General features: G+C 40.8%; 1 protein-coding gene across 1 annotated transcript in view; it reads right to left on the bottom strand.

The window, feature by feature from the left end:
* Positions 1–12,947, bottom strand: part of NR5A2 (nuclear receptor subfamily 5 group A member 2) — a 104,542-nt gene extending 91,595 nt beyond the window's left edge. The window contains exons 1-4 of the mRNA XM_050961450.1: positions 12,814–12,947; positions 8,943–9,061; positions 7,512–7,653; positions 4,111–4,757 (exon numbers count right to left, since the gene is read on the bottom strand). Of these exons, the coding sequence (XP_050817407.1) occupies positions 4,111–4,757; positions 7,512–7,653; positions 8,943–9,061; positions 12,814–12,895 (990 nt within the window). The 5' untranslated portion in view covers positions 12,896–12,947. The remainder of the gene's footprint in view (positions 1–4,110; positions 4,758–7,511; positions 7,654–8,942; positions 9,062–12,813) is intronic.
* Between the last annotated feature and the right edge of the window lie 2,131 nt (positions 12,948–15,078).

Here is a 15,078-nt window from a genome sequence, read left to right as displayed (position 1 = left end):
AAAGTTTCCAGACTCCGGCTAGTCATTTGGAGCTAGATTTTGACATCCATATTCCCTGATGCATAGTACTTTATTTCACGAGTGGTTCCATTAATTTTAGATAGGGCAACTTTCAGAATAAGGTGCCACTCATTGTAAAACTGGCAGAATCTGGCCCTTAATAAGTAAGATTAACAGTCTTAAAATATTACATTTTTTTAATATCATTTCACTACCAAGCTTGAAAAATATTTGTTATGCATACTTTATAGCTCATTGCCACAAATGATGATAAACATCATTTGAAGACTCTAATTATTCCCTTCTCTCTTTCTCCAACATGAAAAGAATGATCCCCAGAATTTAACTCATACATGGATTGAAAAGATCTTTAACATCATTCCAAAGATTTGAAGAGTCCAGTACAATGCAAAGAGGGTGCTACAATGAGAGGCGGCTCCAGGCACCAGCACGCCAAGCGCGTGACTGAGGCGGCAAGCCACAGGGGGTGCTCTGCTGGTTGCCGTGAGGGTGGCAGGCAGGCTGCCTTCGGTGGCATTCCTGCAGAGGGCCCGCTGGTCCCACGGCTTCGGCGGACCTCCTGCAGGTGTGCTGCCAAATCCGCAGGACCGGGAACCTCCTGCAGGCAAGCCGCCGAAGGCAGCCTGCCTGCCGTGCTTGGGGCAGCAAAATACCTAGAGCCGCCCCTGGCTACAATATATCATTTAACTGACCTTTGAGGAGTAGGGTCCAAAATGAGGAGTTTAATCTATGTATTGTCACAATAGGGCAAGTCTCTCTCATTCTTTTTTTTTTTCTTCCCCCCTGGTGTAAGTCTACTACTCTAGTGGTAGGTGTTTCCTGTTTTATGTATGCCATGGATGGCAAAAGAGAAGTTGGCATTTTGATAGAACAGATATGCTCAGAGGAAGATGATCATGAATAAACTGAATGGAAATTTCAAGACATAACCATTTTAAAAGTAAATATGCATTTATTATCATGTGAGGTTATTTTAAAATAATAATCATAAAGGGAAAACTTAAAATAATGAACAAACTTCAGTGTCATTTCCCCAAGGATGAGCTAAGACAGCAATTTGTCATCATGTCTCCTTTTCAGTCCCCTGAGTTAAAGGATATTTAAGCTTTCTGGCTCCAAATTGGTAGGGTTGGGACAAAAGAAAAGGTTCCCTCTTTCTCGTGCATTGAAGAGATGAGCATGTAACAATGGGTTTGGAAGGAACTGAAGGGCTTGCTAACAACCTGTTTAGTAATTTTCACCCATTTGTGTAAGATGTGATCTATATGCATTGGATCATTATGAATTTACTAGCCACTATTTATGCAGATTTTTTTGTTTCATCATTTGTGATTCACTCATCCAAGGGAAACTCTTATTCCCAGACCTCTTTTTATGCACCTGTCTAACCTGCAATGGATCTTCAAGATTCATACTTTAAACTTGGAGAAATAGGAATAATAAGAGATACATTTTCTTATTCTTATACATCTCATGCTTCTCAGCTGTGAGTATTGGTCTGAATCAATAGAGAATGGCAAGATTAGGGCTAGTTCATTTGGCGATTTAGTCCCTCTTTCCCCACAAGTGCCTCCCACTGCCATACTGCACTTGAGTTCTTCAAATCATATCCACAGGCCAAATATGCTTCCTTCAGTATTCATTCTCTGTGGAGCATTCTGAGATGTCTGCTCCTCTTGCACTGACCAGGAGTGGACACCTGAAACTGATGCAAGAGGTGATGGAGGGCGGGGGCTGGGAAGGAACCACACTCAGATAGGGATATAAGTCCTGCTTTAGTGTTGTTTCTCTCATCATCTTCTAGCAGCAAAGGGATATGCTGTTGTCTTTCACTCTAGGACCTGATCCAGTGAAGTGCTGAGCACCTACAACTCCCACTGAAGTCACTGGGGGTTGAACATGCTCAACATTTTGCGGGACTTGGGCCATAAAATCCATCAGTTGTGGAGTGATTTCCTATATGTGCTGGTGTGCTTCATTATCTTGTGATTTTTCCAGGGATGTTCTGTGGTTTAGTAGCTCATTGTCCAAGAGGAAGATCTCTGTCAGCAGATATTAAACTGTCTGAAGTATACAGTCCTATGATGTAAAAGGTACAAATATTAAGATGAACAAGTGCTTTTAAAAAAGCCTATTTTAAAAAAATCTGCTTGCTGGATATAGAATGTACGTAGTCCCCATACTTCTATAGCCTGGAAAAGTTGGTTCTCTCTTGTATGGAACAAGTTTCTGCATCTTGTGTGGTTACTATAGTGGATGGAAGGGATAAAGAGACTCTACAAGGCTGATGCTGGAGGTAATGGCTGTCTCCTATAACTGTCCTCACTACAGCCATCTGAGCGGTTAGTCTTCATACACACTGGGTTTTGGGACTACAAAAGATGAATGTTTAAGGAATATCTGTTAAAGATGTTTTCAGATTATCATTTTATCACATAACTCCATAATAATTTTAGGCCAGGTCCTGCCATTTTTACTCATATTGAGTAGTATCTTACTCTGTGAATAGTCTCAGTGATTTCATTGGGTATTCTTCAATGTAAGAGCAGCAGGGTCTGGTCCTTTATAAATAAACTTGACTTTTAGGAAATGGTTTGCTAAAAGTTTGTTTCTGCATTTTATAGAAACTTCAAAATATTTAAAACAGAGCGTAAGGCTTATTATAAAATCTTAAATAATTTATATTTGCAAATAAATCAGATGAAATTAGACATTTATTTTCCCTTTTTAAATCACCTTCCCTCTAAATGATCTTCCTTATCATTCAATCTGAGTATGCAAGGCTCCTGCAGCCAACCTCATGAATGGTGTGGGAACATACGTCTGAGGTCAGAGCCACCCATACTCCAGTTGCCTGGGTAGTACAATGACATTCCCTTAGCTTCCTTTGAACTGGCCTTCAGAGATCACTCCCAATGTGTCTTAGCATCATCATGCTTGTAACAGCCAACAACACTGATGCAGCGAGCATCCTATTCTGTACCTGTGCCTTTTTTTAACAGGGTCCCCTTTCAGTACTCCTGATTCACAAGGGAGGTTTCAGTGCTCAGTGAAACTCTGCAGCAGCAGTTCTATTAGCAAATTGTATTACCTTCCCTTGGCTACAGAGTAAGCCTACAAGGAACCAATGACTGTCACAAGGCTGGACAACAAATGATGTTGAAGCAACAGCATCTCCCTGAGTAGCAGAAGGAAATGCAGAAACAGGCACTAGAGCAGGAAGTTTCAGGGGTATATTTCAATGTGTCTTCTCATTTGAGGACAGAAAGAGACCATTTGTTCATTCCAAAACTATCCTCCTATTAAGCTAGTGGTTATAGAATGCTCTTGTTTACTCCCCTAACATTCTGGACCTGATGTTTCCCCTTTCCCCCCCAAATCCCCAGTCCTCCTATGCCAGACCAATTGCACAATAGGGCCATAAAGCTGCCCTAACAAATCAACTGGGAAATTCCTGAGTGTGAGGGAATTCCTGGCTATCAAAGAGCTGTCATTCATGTCTGAGGGGGTGTTAGGGGTTCCAGTTGTTTAGTGCTCCAGCAAACTTTGGCCCAAGGAACAGCTTCTCTAAGGGGCTGTTGCAGCCAGCATGGGTTAAAGCAGTCTGTTGGTACCTCTAGGATCAGGGGAGTGCAAAGGAGACCTTAAGCCGCCTTTGCTTGCTCTTCATCAGGTCCTATGATCCAGTAGTACACAGTAATTTTGGGGCTGTATATACATAAGTGTATAAAGTGTTTTTTTCCCCATATGTAACCACAGTAACAGGACCAATTAGGTAAATGCTACCTATAGTGGTGTAACTTGCATACAATATACTCAATGAATATATTCAGAAGAGTAAATGATTTGTGATCAGAAGGAGAGAGAGAGGGAGATGCATTAAATATAAAAAAGTCTGAATAGCGCCTAGTCTTTCTGATATCCCACATAATATGCTAAAATAGCAAAATCAATTGAAAGTTTATTCTCATTATAGTAAACCTACGTGAAGCTGAAATAAAGTAAGCAAGTGTGATGCATTTTAACAAAACAAATCATATTTTCTTGCTTAAAAACCCATATCTAAAATAATATGAGCTTTTTACCTACCTTAAGTTCTCTAAAAAAGATGCTACTCCTTGCCCACTCAACAATGGAGAAGAGGGTTTGGTCAGCCATTTTACACATAAGCCCAAATGTGTTGAGCTTTTCATGTTTGCTTCTGTTAGCTTGCTCCTGCTGCAAATATGCCATAATCTTAGCCTGGACTTGTGGCTCATCTGGCTCGCACTTCAAGAGTTCCAATATCAGATGTGGAATACTTGCTGGTGAGCTTGTCTGATAACTATCCATGTATGAGTAGCCCATTATTGACTCTGGAGAGCTAGTGTAAGGGTCAGGGTACTCAGACTTGATAGCACGGCTTGGAAAGTGGCCATAGGTTTGGTAACCTTGTAGGCTGCCATGAGGCGGCATTGTCATGCTAATTGGAGAGGTTACAAAGGGACTTCTGTCATAGTCTGTAGGAGGCAAGGCAGTGTGGTTCAGAGGTAGGCCTTTGGAAGCAGAGTGGATATTCTGGATTGCAGAGGATATTGTCAGGTCAGTTGGCATTGCTTGGATCACTTGAGTCATGGCTTCCAGTTTAAGTCCATTTGCTCGGATAAGAGCTTTCTTCTGCTGCTTCAGTGCCCTGTCTCTCTTGTACATTGGTCCAAATTTGTTTCGACCCCCACGCATTCGGTCAGCTCTCACAGCTGTTGGGAAAAAGAGAAGAAAGTAAGATATTCATTAAAACTTAAGCAGATAACATTCTTGAGTTGGACATACGTTTAGGGAAGAGTGGCAAGACAGCAGCACTCCCTTACTTGACTTTGATCAAAACAGCACGATGATTCCAAAAGGAAAATAAAGTTGTTTGATGTAATGAATTTTAATTGTCTTAGTTACCTATTGGACAAATATTCTTAACATGTATGAACTCATTGTTTAGGTCATTTAAGATGTAATAAATAGGGACAAACACAGTGGTTGGCTGCAGAAATTTCACAGCTCATGAGATAACCTGTGATTGCTGTTGAGATCTCATAATTTTTTTTAACTGCAACCCACGGTAGCATTAGGAAAAAAATGGCTTCTCTCCAGAACTCATCTGAGAAGTATCCTGAGGGCCATGTTATCTCATGATAATCATTCCATTACTGCATACCACCACTATAAAAAATTGTCTGAAATGTAAGCTGTAAAATGCTCAATAGGCATAAAGATGAATCTGGTTTCTTTAGCAAAAATTAAAGATTATTTCCTTTATGGTTTATAGATATTGTTGCAAATGTTTAAGGAACATTCCTCATTTTCTAGAGATGTTTTCAAATGCAATTTGAATAGGCATAGAGAAAGCTGCCTACTTGCCATACTCCACACAGAAGGTTGAACTGACTCAGAAACTATTGACAATGTTATAGCTTGTAATATCTCTGGAATTAGAAATAATTAAAACAACAGCTTCAACAGCTGCCTTGGGAATCATATTGGTGGTCTTTGTCACAGCAGTATGTGTCACTATGGCATATATCTAATGGACTAGTGAGTAGTTCTCGCCAAGCCCACCTTGCCCAATGGCAATTAGATAGAAACAGGAACCTTTGACAGCTTGGTGACATGTTGAGACTGCTGAGATTGCTGGAGGTTAAGTTCTTGAGCTTTTTATCTTAGGGATTAGTGTAACATTAAAAATTTATTAAGAATCCTAGGTACACAATACTGTACATTATCATGAAGACTTTAACAATTAATGATTTTTGGTATACACAGTAATTTATGAACTAGAATTCAAGTCCATATATCACTATCAAGGAAATACATATATAAATGTTACAGGCATTTACAATTATGAAAGCATGTGTTCTTCCAGTTTTCCAGATAGAGAAAGAGAAGTTGTACAGATGTGACAGAAGGATATAAAGATAAATCTTTTACAGTCTCTCTCTCTCTCTCTCTCTCTCTCAGTTTTAGTTAATGCTGTTAACACTATCCCTTATGCAGGAAACTGAAAAGTCGTATACACTATTTTGCTGATAAATGTAACATATATATTAGCATCCTTCTCAAAACATTCTGCACATTATAGGTCAAATTCCACCCTGAGATACTTTGATTTCAGTAGGAGTTGCACAAAAGTGAGTTGCATGCAATCATATGAGAACAGAATATGGCCCTGTATGATTATCTGTAATTACAAAGTTAGAAATAGCAGTTTAGCAATATATTTTCAACCTGCTGATAAATGTCCATACTGACAAAAACATTCCAAATGACTTGTTATTTTACCACTAGTTTTCAAAGGGATATACTGCAGCCCAAGATGTTCCGCTCAGTGTAATGTACCAGTTTTATCTGTGCACTGTGGAGAAATGTTATAAGTGTTGTATTTACTAAATTGTGTGATGCTGTCTGTGTATTTGAATGCATATTTGCATTTATATCTACATATTTCCATTGTAATACTGGCATGATCCTGCAGTTTTAACTTAGGCAAAACTTATTCATTACAATGAGAGTTTTGCATGAGTACAGAATGTTCAATTCTGATCCTGCATTTCTTATTCAGGCAAAATTCCCATTGAATGTAGAATCTGGGCCTAAGTGTAAATGATATGTTAGAATGTGTTATGTTGAACTGTCAAGATTCTCTTACTAGCCTCTTAACAGTAATTTTGCATTCTGTTATTTCAATAGACTCTAGTAGCATTACCATTCTTCTCTGTATGTGAATGATCTTTGAAAACCCACTCTAAAATCTCATATTTCCTTTAAATTTTTCAAGAAATCTCATTGTGAAAGTATACCTATTCATAATAACTTTACAACATATTTTTAGAGATTATTTTACCCATATTTTTCGCTCAATTCTTCAGTCACTCTGTGTACTGAACTCCCATTGATGTCAGTTGCAATTTTGCATGAGGAAAGATTCTTAATTTTTCTTTATTTCACATCTTCTTTAAGATTGATATTGCAAAGCAAAACCACATCAAAACCAAAATATTATATAAAATATAAATAAAATAAAATCATGCCTGATACAGAAGACCAGAAATTAGTTGCAATTATTAATTCACCATTCTGAGAACTGATGATGTATTCTGTTTTTATTCTGAATTAATTCTGTTTGTTCTATAAAGCTTAAAAAGTAATTTCCATGCTATTCTTACTTTTTCATCCAGGTACTCTTCAACACATCAAACTATGTATAAATCAAAGGTTTTCAATTTTTTCTTGTGGTAATAACTAGCTTTAACTTATAATTGACCTGCTACTACTTATGAATAGAGTAAAAATATCCCTTATTTAAAACATACAAATAGCAGCATATAAGAAGTTACTAGCAAGTATTTTTAAATGGATGTGGTAAACGATGTGCAACATAATTTGTATAAAGCTAAAATTTATGTAATATTTTCAATAGTTTGTATAGATTATAAATATACAATAACAGTAATAATTCTTACCTTCTAACTTCATTCCAACACTTAGACATTTTTGAAATCGACAATAAGGGCAACGCTTTCTTTGTGTTTTGTCAATCTGACAGTTTTGATTTTCTATACACGTGTACCTTTTGTTATTCTGGACCGTTCGTTTAAAGAATCCCTGTATGATAGACAAAGAGTCAGCCCGTTTCACTTTAACCGTAAGTTTCAGCATTTTATTTTACGGAAATCATTGTCAGATACTTGTCATATACCACTCAAGCACTTATGAGGTTACATGGCTTATTTTAGATTTCAGCAAGATATACCCTGGAGAAAACTGCTAGACTATAGAGGAGTTTTTCTGGTATTAATACTGCGTTTTTTGTAGACTTAAGTCAAAGATTGGTGAGATTTGCCTGTACGCCACTGCATACCTAACAATGGGACCATAAACACTGATGCTGACCAGTATCTCTTTTGTCTGCTCTTTAATATTTGTAAAATGACTGACATCTGCCTTTTTAAAGTAATCTTATATGGAATAAATTAGAACACTTGCAAAATGTAATAGAAACATAAGATACATCTGCTCTTTGTATATTGTTATGGTGTATATCAGAGGCATAATAAATATTTGACATTCACTGTCTAGATACAATTTTTTAAAAACAAAAATGTGATTTTCTGGGTTTATTCTGCTTGCCATACAGTGAAATGTTTAAAATTGCATTGTTCTGGTGTAGAGGGTAAGAGATTCTGCTTTTAGAAAACTGATTTAAATGGTTGTCTATAACTTTAAAAGGTTTATTCATGACAAATTATTGAATTCACTTACATGGCTCAACTATATTTAATAGTTGGTTTAATTAGATATGGATTTAGTTTCCAAATATGTGCCCAAGATAAATTACGTGTGAATATTCATTATTTAATATATCACAAGAAATTATTTGCTTGACTTTAATTGTGTACATGTCCAAGTAAATACTAAAATAAAATACTTCGTAGGAAAAATAAGCATGAAGTTGTGATGACAACAGAAATTTACATTTTTATATTGAAAGAGAAAAACTTTGGAACAGTGGCATTAGATTTTGTAAAGTTGAAATGTATTGAGGATACTAGTTTGTCACTTTATCCTACAGGGACAATAATACTCTAAATGTACATAAATCACCTAAAATCAATACTTGGCTGCTTAGGACTGAAAGTCCTTCTACAACTCTATCACTTCACAACAACAAAATATTTAAAAGCAGCCATACAACAAAACAATCTAACTTTTTTTTTCCATTTGGGCAAATGAGGTTTTTAAAAAAATTGGGTGTGAATCTAATAATAAATGGAATCAGAAAGAGCCCAAACTATGCATCCCTGTTTGTTTATTTTTACCAGCATTTTTCTTTAACATTTTAAAATATTTTAAACCATTTTGATTTGTTTTCTATTAAGTAATTTGTACTAAACCTTGCAGCTTTCACAGGTGAGAAGTCCATAATGGTAACCAGACACTTTATCTCCACAGACTGGACACAGTTCTTCCAGGTCTTCATCGTAAGAGTAATTCACCATTTTAAACTGAGACACTGGAAAAAAACAGAAATAACACATTCAATGAGTATTTACATAAGTTGTTCAAAAATATTTTCTTCAGCTCCAACTATTAAACATTAATTCTGACCTGAGGAAACAATCCATTAGAGAAACATCTTCTGCAAATTAAATAAAAGAAAACTTGAAAAAAAAATCAAAACAAACTCACCACCACAACTCACACTGAAACATGGAATATGAACTCTTCACAAGTAAACAATGTATAAGCTTCAGAGTTTTGTGTTGTGAGAAAAAATTCTAGTTATTCAGAATTCCAGTGCTCTTAAACCATCTACCGTCTATTGAACCAGAAACTACATTAAATAATTTAATTTCAGCACCTATCAGGAAAGTTCTTAAAAAAGTCAGAACCAAAATTGACAAGGTTAAATCTCACGATGTATGTAAAATAACTTTAACTAGGTTTGCTTCTTTAAAGTTTTGTTAAAATAATACCAATCTGTAAATATTTACTTTATCTTAAACTTGAAACCCACGTAACCAGCACTCTTCTAGTGTGTTGAATGTAAATTACTTACAGTACCAAGTTAAAATGCTATCCTGACACCCAAAACCTTGCATGCTTGATTCTGATCAGCAGCTCATCTTTAACAAAAGCTTGCTTCCTGTAATACCTAAATCAATCAGTTTTAATATTAAAAGTTCAAATTGCTTATTTGTTCCCATTTTATTTACTTTTGCCTCCAAACATTTTTAAACCCCAAAAACTAGAGAACAGTAAAGAAGGAGACAAGCAGAAGGCACTGGGATTGTTTTTTTGGAGAGATGGGGTGGTAAAGTACCTAAACCTAATTAATTTTATATAATCACCATGCTAAATTAAGCCCAAATCAAACCACAACGATCCAGGATTAAGGTCCCAGGTGCAAGTAACCAACTTCTTCGGACAAAAGTAATCAGTGTTTGCGGGAGATCTAAAAGATGTACAGAATGTAAACAGGAAACGCTGCAGTTCTTATGTCCTGATTTTCCCAAATACCCCTGTGCAATTTAGACAAAATCTTGAAGGAAAAAACCTGTCTGCCACTCTGAGGAAAGGCAGAGGAGGAGCTGGGAGATGAGGGAGTGCAAAAGAACCTGAATGAAAGAGAGAGAGAATTTATCTGGATTTACCCCACAACCAGCTCAGCTAACAGGTCTGATTATCCCCCTCACTTCCCCCCAAAAAAATCCCCCCTCACCGCAGAGCCAATTTCCTTCCCTTTTCCTGCTGCAAAATAGACCAGGCAGCTGACGGTTTGTAATGTAATCAGTTATCTCTGTAAGGGGGTGATGGACACAGCAGCGGCAGAAGTTACGATTTTCTTCCCCTAGAATCAAACAGCTGTCACGTTTTTGAGTCATCTAAGCGAGTTACATCTAAGTAGTTGTATCATGGGAGAGATCTCCCAGAAAGCGGCTGATGAGGATGCCTTGGAGTTAAGAGTCTCTGGGTTAAGAAAAAGATGTGCTAAGACTTAAGTAACTAACAGCAGCCATGTCCCTTAAGGAAAGAACCCCGCAGGCTCTGTGGGAACTAGAGAGGGAACTGGAGTGAAATTAAGGCGGTGTGAAATAGCCGAAGGAAAATATTTTCAGAACGACTTTCTTCAAGGTTTATGAATCAGGGCCAATCTGATCAGAGAGCAGAATGTGTGTTACACACTATGGGCTCTCTCCAGCTACCATCTCCACGCTTGTTGATTTCTTTTATATACCTGACCTTAGGTGGACGATCCTTTAACTAAGATTAAAGAGCGGATGAATGGAGTTTCTCCGCTCACTGTATACACGCAAGAAATAGAAGAGGGGAGAGAGAGAGAACGACCAGTCCCTTCCTTCTCCGCACGTTGCCAGTGCTGCAGGGGCCGAAGCAAGAACAAAGTTCTCGGTTGTCACAAGAAAAAATTAATGGACAAAGGGGTCAGTAGAGAAAACAAGGATTTTTTCCAAGCGCTGTCCGGGAGCGTTGCAGGACAATACAGTGTTGAGCGGGACACAGCCAAAGAAAAAGAAAGTCTGAGTTACCCTGACACCCCCACTCCAGCTTACAATTTCTGCGTCCCATTAGCCTCAAGTTAGAAAAAGGCCCCCTGAAAACGACCAATTTAGGCAGAAACAAGCGACCGGTAGAGAAGTTTCTGCTAAAGGGTCGCCCAGAGCCCTCAACCCTACCCGCTTCTGGAGTTGAGCAGCACATTGTGCTAAAATGGGGCTTTTCTACAGTGACCCAGGTGTCTCCGGCCAGCTAGCCCCACCAGGCACCTGGGCCGAGAGGATGTGGAGATGGGATACAGCCAATCCCCAGCACTTAGGGGATCCTCTCTGCTCCTCCATTTAGTGGAGTGAATGGGGTGCAACTCCAGCGCTCATGCCGAATCTCTCTGTGACATAGCGAAAGCCCCCTGCCTTTAGCATGGCAAGTAAGGATCACCTTTAGCTGAGCGTGGGAGCGAGCTGAGAAACACTGGTTCCCGTGCCGCTAACAGCTACTTCCCTGAGACAGAGTTCAAATCTCCTGTCCCGAGCTCAAAATAAACGCAGGTTGAAGCGAAAGTCTCTGAGTTTCAGACAGAAAGTTTCCAGCTCCGCTCTGGACTTAGGACTTTAAAAGATCCTTCCTGCTAAGCTATGGTACCCCAGCTACTCAGCTCCAGCGCATGCATTCTCTGGCCACCAAGCAATGAAATTCAGAGGCATAAATACACGGTAGCGTCAGTTTCAGGACTTGCTGAAGCAAAGTTTTTCATCGCATCTGGTTGATCACCTGTGTTATTTGTACTGAAAGACAAGCTGCCCTTATTACCACACTTACTCTTACACAAAGCCATAAATGCAATTAGCAAACCGACAGGAACAGCCCTGCAAACGACCGCTAATAAAGCAGCAGAATGGCTAAAACCCCGCTTGGAAATGGTCCCCTGACAGCTGTGTATTTCAGCTGCCTTCGAGGCTTGAGTCTCCAAGGCTTATTCCGTCGAGTCTATGCCAGGTAAAGTTGTAAAGAGGTGGCGAGGACTATTTCGAGAGCAGAGACAAAATCTGGGTAGTGCAAGGGGCGAATATGGAATTGCTGCAGGGATTTTCCTGATGTCACCCCCTGGTTTGCTTGAGATAAACTTGGAAGGCTGTTTCATGCGAGCCAGAATCTGGAGCTGCCTTTTTTTTTAATTAAAAAAAAACGCGTTTAAAATAGAGCCAGTGGGATGAAGGTGTTTTCTTGCGAGCAATCAAGAGCTAGGAAAATAAAGGGGACCTGCCAATCCCCGCTCCCACAGGCCCCATTCCCCCCTTAAACTACTAGACAGCAGGTCCGAGTTTCCCTTAACAGCTCACCCTGCGTCTGATGCTTTGCTGATACGACTGCTCAGTGTCACGTCTCCCATGCATTGGGGGCAGACGGTAGATTCGGATCGTTACACGACTTAGCCCTCCCTCCCTCCAGTTGCTTTCGGGCTGCCTTTCCGAAGGCTTTCAAGCCACCCCCAGCTGTTAGCAACCCGGTTCTGGAAGTTCAGCAAAGTTCCCAATTGTCAGGCACAGCTGCCCGGGTCAGCCCAGAGCAGCCCGGCTCCAGCTGCCGGTGCCGCTAGGCCTGGCTGGCGACTTGGCAATCGCTTTAGAAACCTCCATAACCGATTGCTCAGGAGCCCCCAACTTTGTATGGAGGTGCCGGGAAGGGAGCCGCGGATCTCTCGGAGCCCTGCCCGGCAGGTACTGCAGGAGTGAGCGCGCACGTGCTTACCTTGCATGTTTTCCGGCATCTGCCCCTGCTCCCCATTCGCTCGGGCGAGTCCCAGGGCTTCCGTCTCCACTTTGGGTAGCATGACAAGGCGGCTGCGGGCCGGGATGGGGGCTCCGTGTCCGTCCGGGAGAGCGGCACCTGGGCACGGCAGCACAGATTTAGCTCGGAGAGGGGGCGAGCGGCGGCGGCGGCGTCTACCCCCCGCTCCGGCCCGTGCCCTGCGCTCCCCGCCGCTGCCCACACCTAGCGCTGCCGCCCGCTAGCGCCGCGCGCCAGGGAGCAGCCTGGGAGGGGAGCCCGCGGCGCTGCTCGGGCGGAGAGCGGCAGCAGCCAGGCTGAGCGCCAGCCCGGGGAGCAGCGCTGCGGCGGGGCTGGTGCCAGGCTGGCCGGGTTCCCCGCCCCCCTTCCTCCTCCCCCCGGCTCGGCAGGGGCTCCCTCCAGCCGCGGCTCTCGCCCTGGCACAAGTGTGGAGTTGTGAAGTTCAGACCTTGCGGTCCTGCCTTGTTTACTCCACATGCACTGAGAAGAGGCACTTCCTAGCCGGCTGGGGCTGGGGAAGGGGGGCTGGGGAGATAGCGAGTGTGAGGGCTCTGGGGGGGCTGACACTGCCGCTCCAGCCAATGAGGAAGAGGCGCAATCGGCAACCAACCCTTCCCCCTCCTCTAAAGCTCCCCCCAGTTACAGTTGTTAAATCATCCTGATATTACAGTGCCAGTAAAACAGGCACGGGCCGCCTAAGGGAGCGAGGTGCACCGGCCAGCAGCTTGCAGACATCCCCAGCGAGCCAGGTGATCTCTGCATCCAGGGGAAATAAGACATGAAGGGGCCGGGCAATGCATTATTCCTGCTCCGAGGAAGGCAGGGCTAAGGGTTCTTCCTCAGTCACCGCAGGCTCTTGCCTTACACTCTCACACAGCCATTGTGCGTGCACAGGGGGTGATGAGGGACATTCTTGCCTATCCCATTTTCACCCATCAGGGCTATTCCCCGCCCCACAGCAGCGACAGCTGGAGTTGCACTCTCTCCAGTAGAGAGTACATTGTCTCACATGGTCTAGGCTCGCCGTCTGTACATGGTGGTCTCAGGTGGGAAGACATCACCCCCCCCGCACACTATTATAAAGGAATTGTACATCTTTGCAGACACTACCTTGATCCCCCTTGTTTACATTTCCTTTTTACAGTCCGATGGAGACCTAATGGAGCTACGGTTGGGTTTCTGTATTAATTCTATGTTTTCTAGAGTCTTGTGAGATCTATCAAGACAAGCCACATAACTTAAATAAAGCAAATGCCCTAAAGAGCAGTCTGCTAAACAACAGCCAACCTGCCGACTAAAACGTGCAGTAAATGGCATCAACCTACACGTTACCAGAAAGACCTCATTCAAATAGTATTTTCTAAATGCTACAATATTTAATTCTCGGTGCCAGCTTTTGCAATCTCACAGTTATTACAGCCGTTCTCAGTCCATTCTAGTGAATGGGATTCAAAGATTTTAATGTATTCCATTTGACTGGCACGAGGAGCAGAAATATTTCAATCAAAACTCGCAGTCCACTAGTCGCGGTAACAATATTACTGTGATATTCGAATTAGTTGTATTAACATACATATATTTTGTTGCCATTAGATGGCAAGCATTATTTCCATCTTCAAAATAATCAAAACCTCCTATATCTGACAGTCATTATTCTTCTTTTATGGCTTGTTAATCATGTTCACATTTATGGAAAATTATATAAATATTTGGAAAATAAAAATCCTTTTGAACTGTAAGTAATACATGCTATTGACTATAATAGTGTAAGGAAAATAAAGGTTCATGACTGTTAATACAGATTCTATAAAATATAATTATTGCTCTAAGTTTATTAAACACTTTTGATGACCAAGGTGCTGATAGAAAAGTGGCAAAAGGTCATTTAAGAGCGATAACTGACTCTGTTGTGCTCTGTGCTTAGTCTGAACTTTTCCCATCAAGCAGTTAAAAGTAAAAATCTAAACTTAATTTACTGGAGATGTGGATATCTCCAAACTTCAGTGTTACTGCAAAATAGGTTTTTTCTTTCTCTCTTTCTTTCAGGACTTGCTATTCTTGGGATGGGTTAAATGTGGGGAGGGAATCAGACTTGTAAGTGATGCAACTTAAAAATATTGAAATAGCCAATGTGGTAAAAAAATCCTGCTCAATATTAACATAATTTCCAAAACTGGAATTTTATCTCTCAAATTCTCTTGTGAACAGGTTTTAAAAATAAATAGC

Source organism: Gopherus flavomarginatus, chromosome 7 (genome assembly GCF_025201925.1).
Source record: "Gopherus flavomarginatus isolate rGopFla2 chromosome 7, rGopFla2.mat.asm, whole genome shotgun sequence".
Classification (NCBI taxonomy): Eukaryota; Metazoa; Chordata; order Testudines; family Testudinidae; genus Gopherus; species Gopherus flavomarginatus.
Note: the sequence above shows the minus strand (reverse complement) of the source record. Positions and strands in the feature narration are given on the sequence as shown.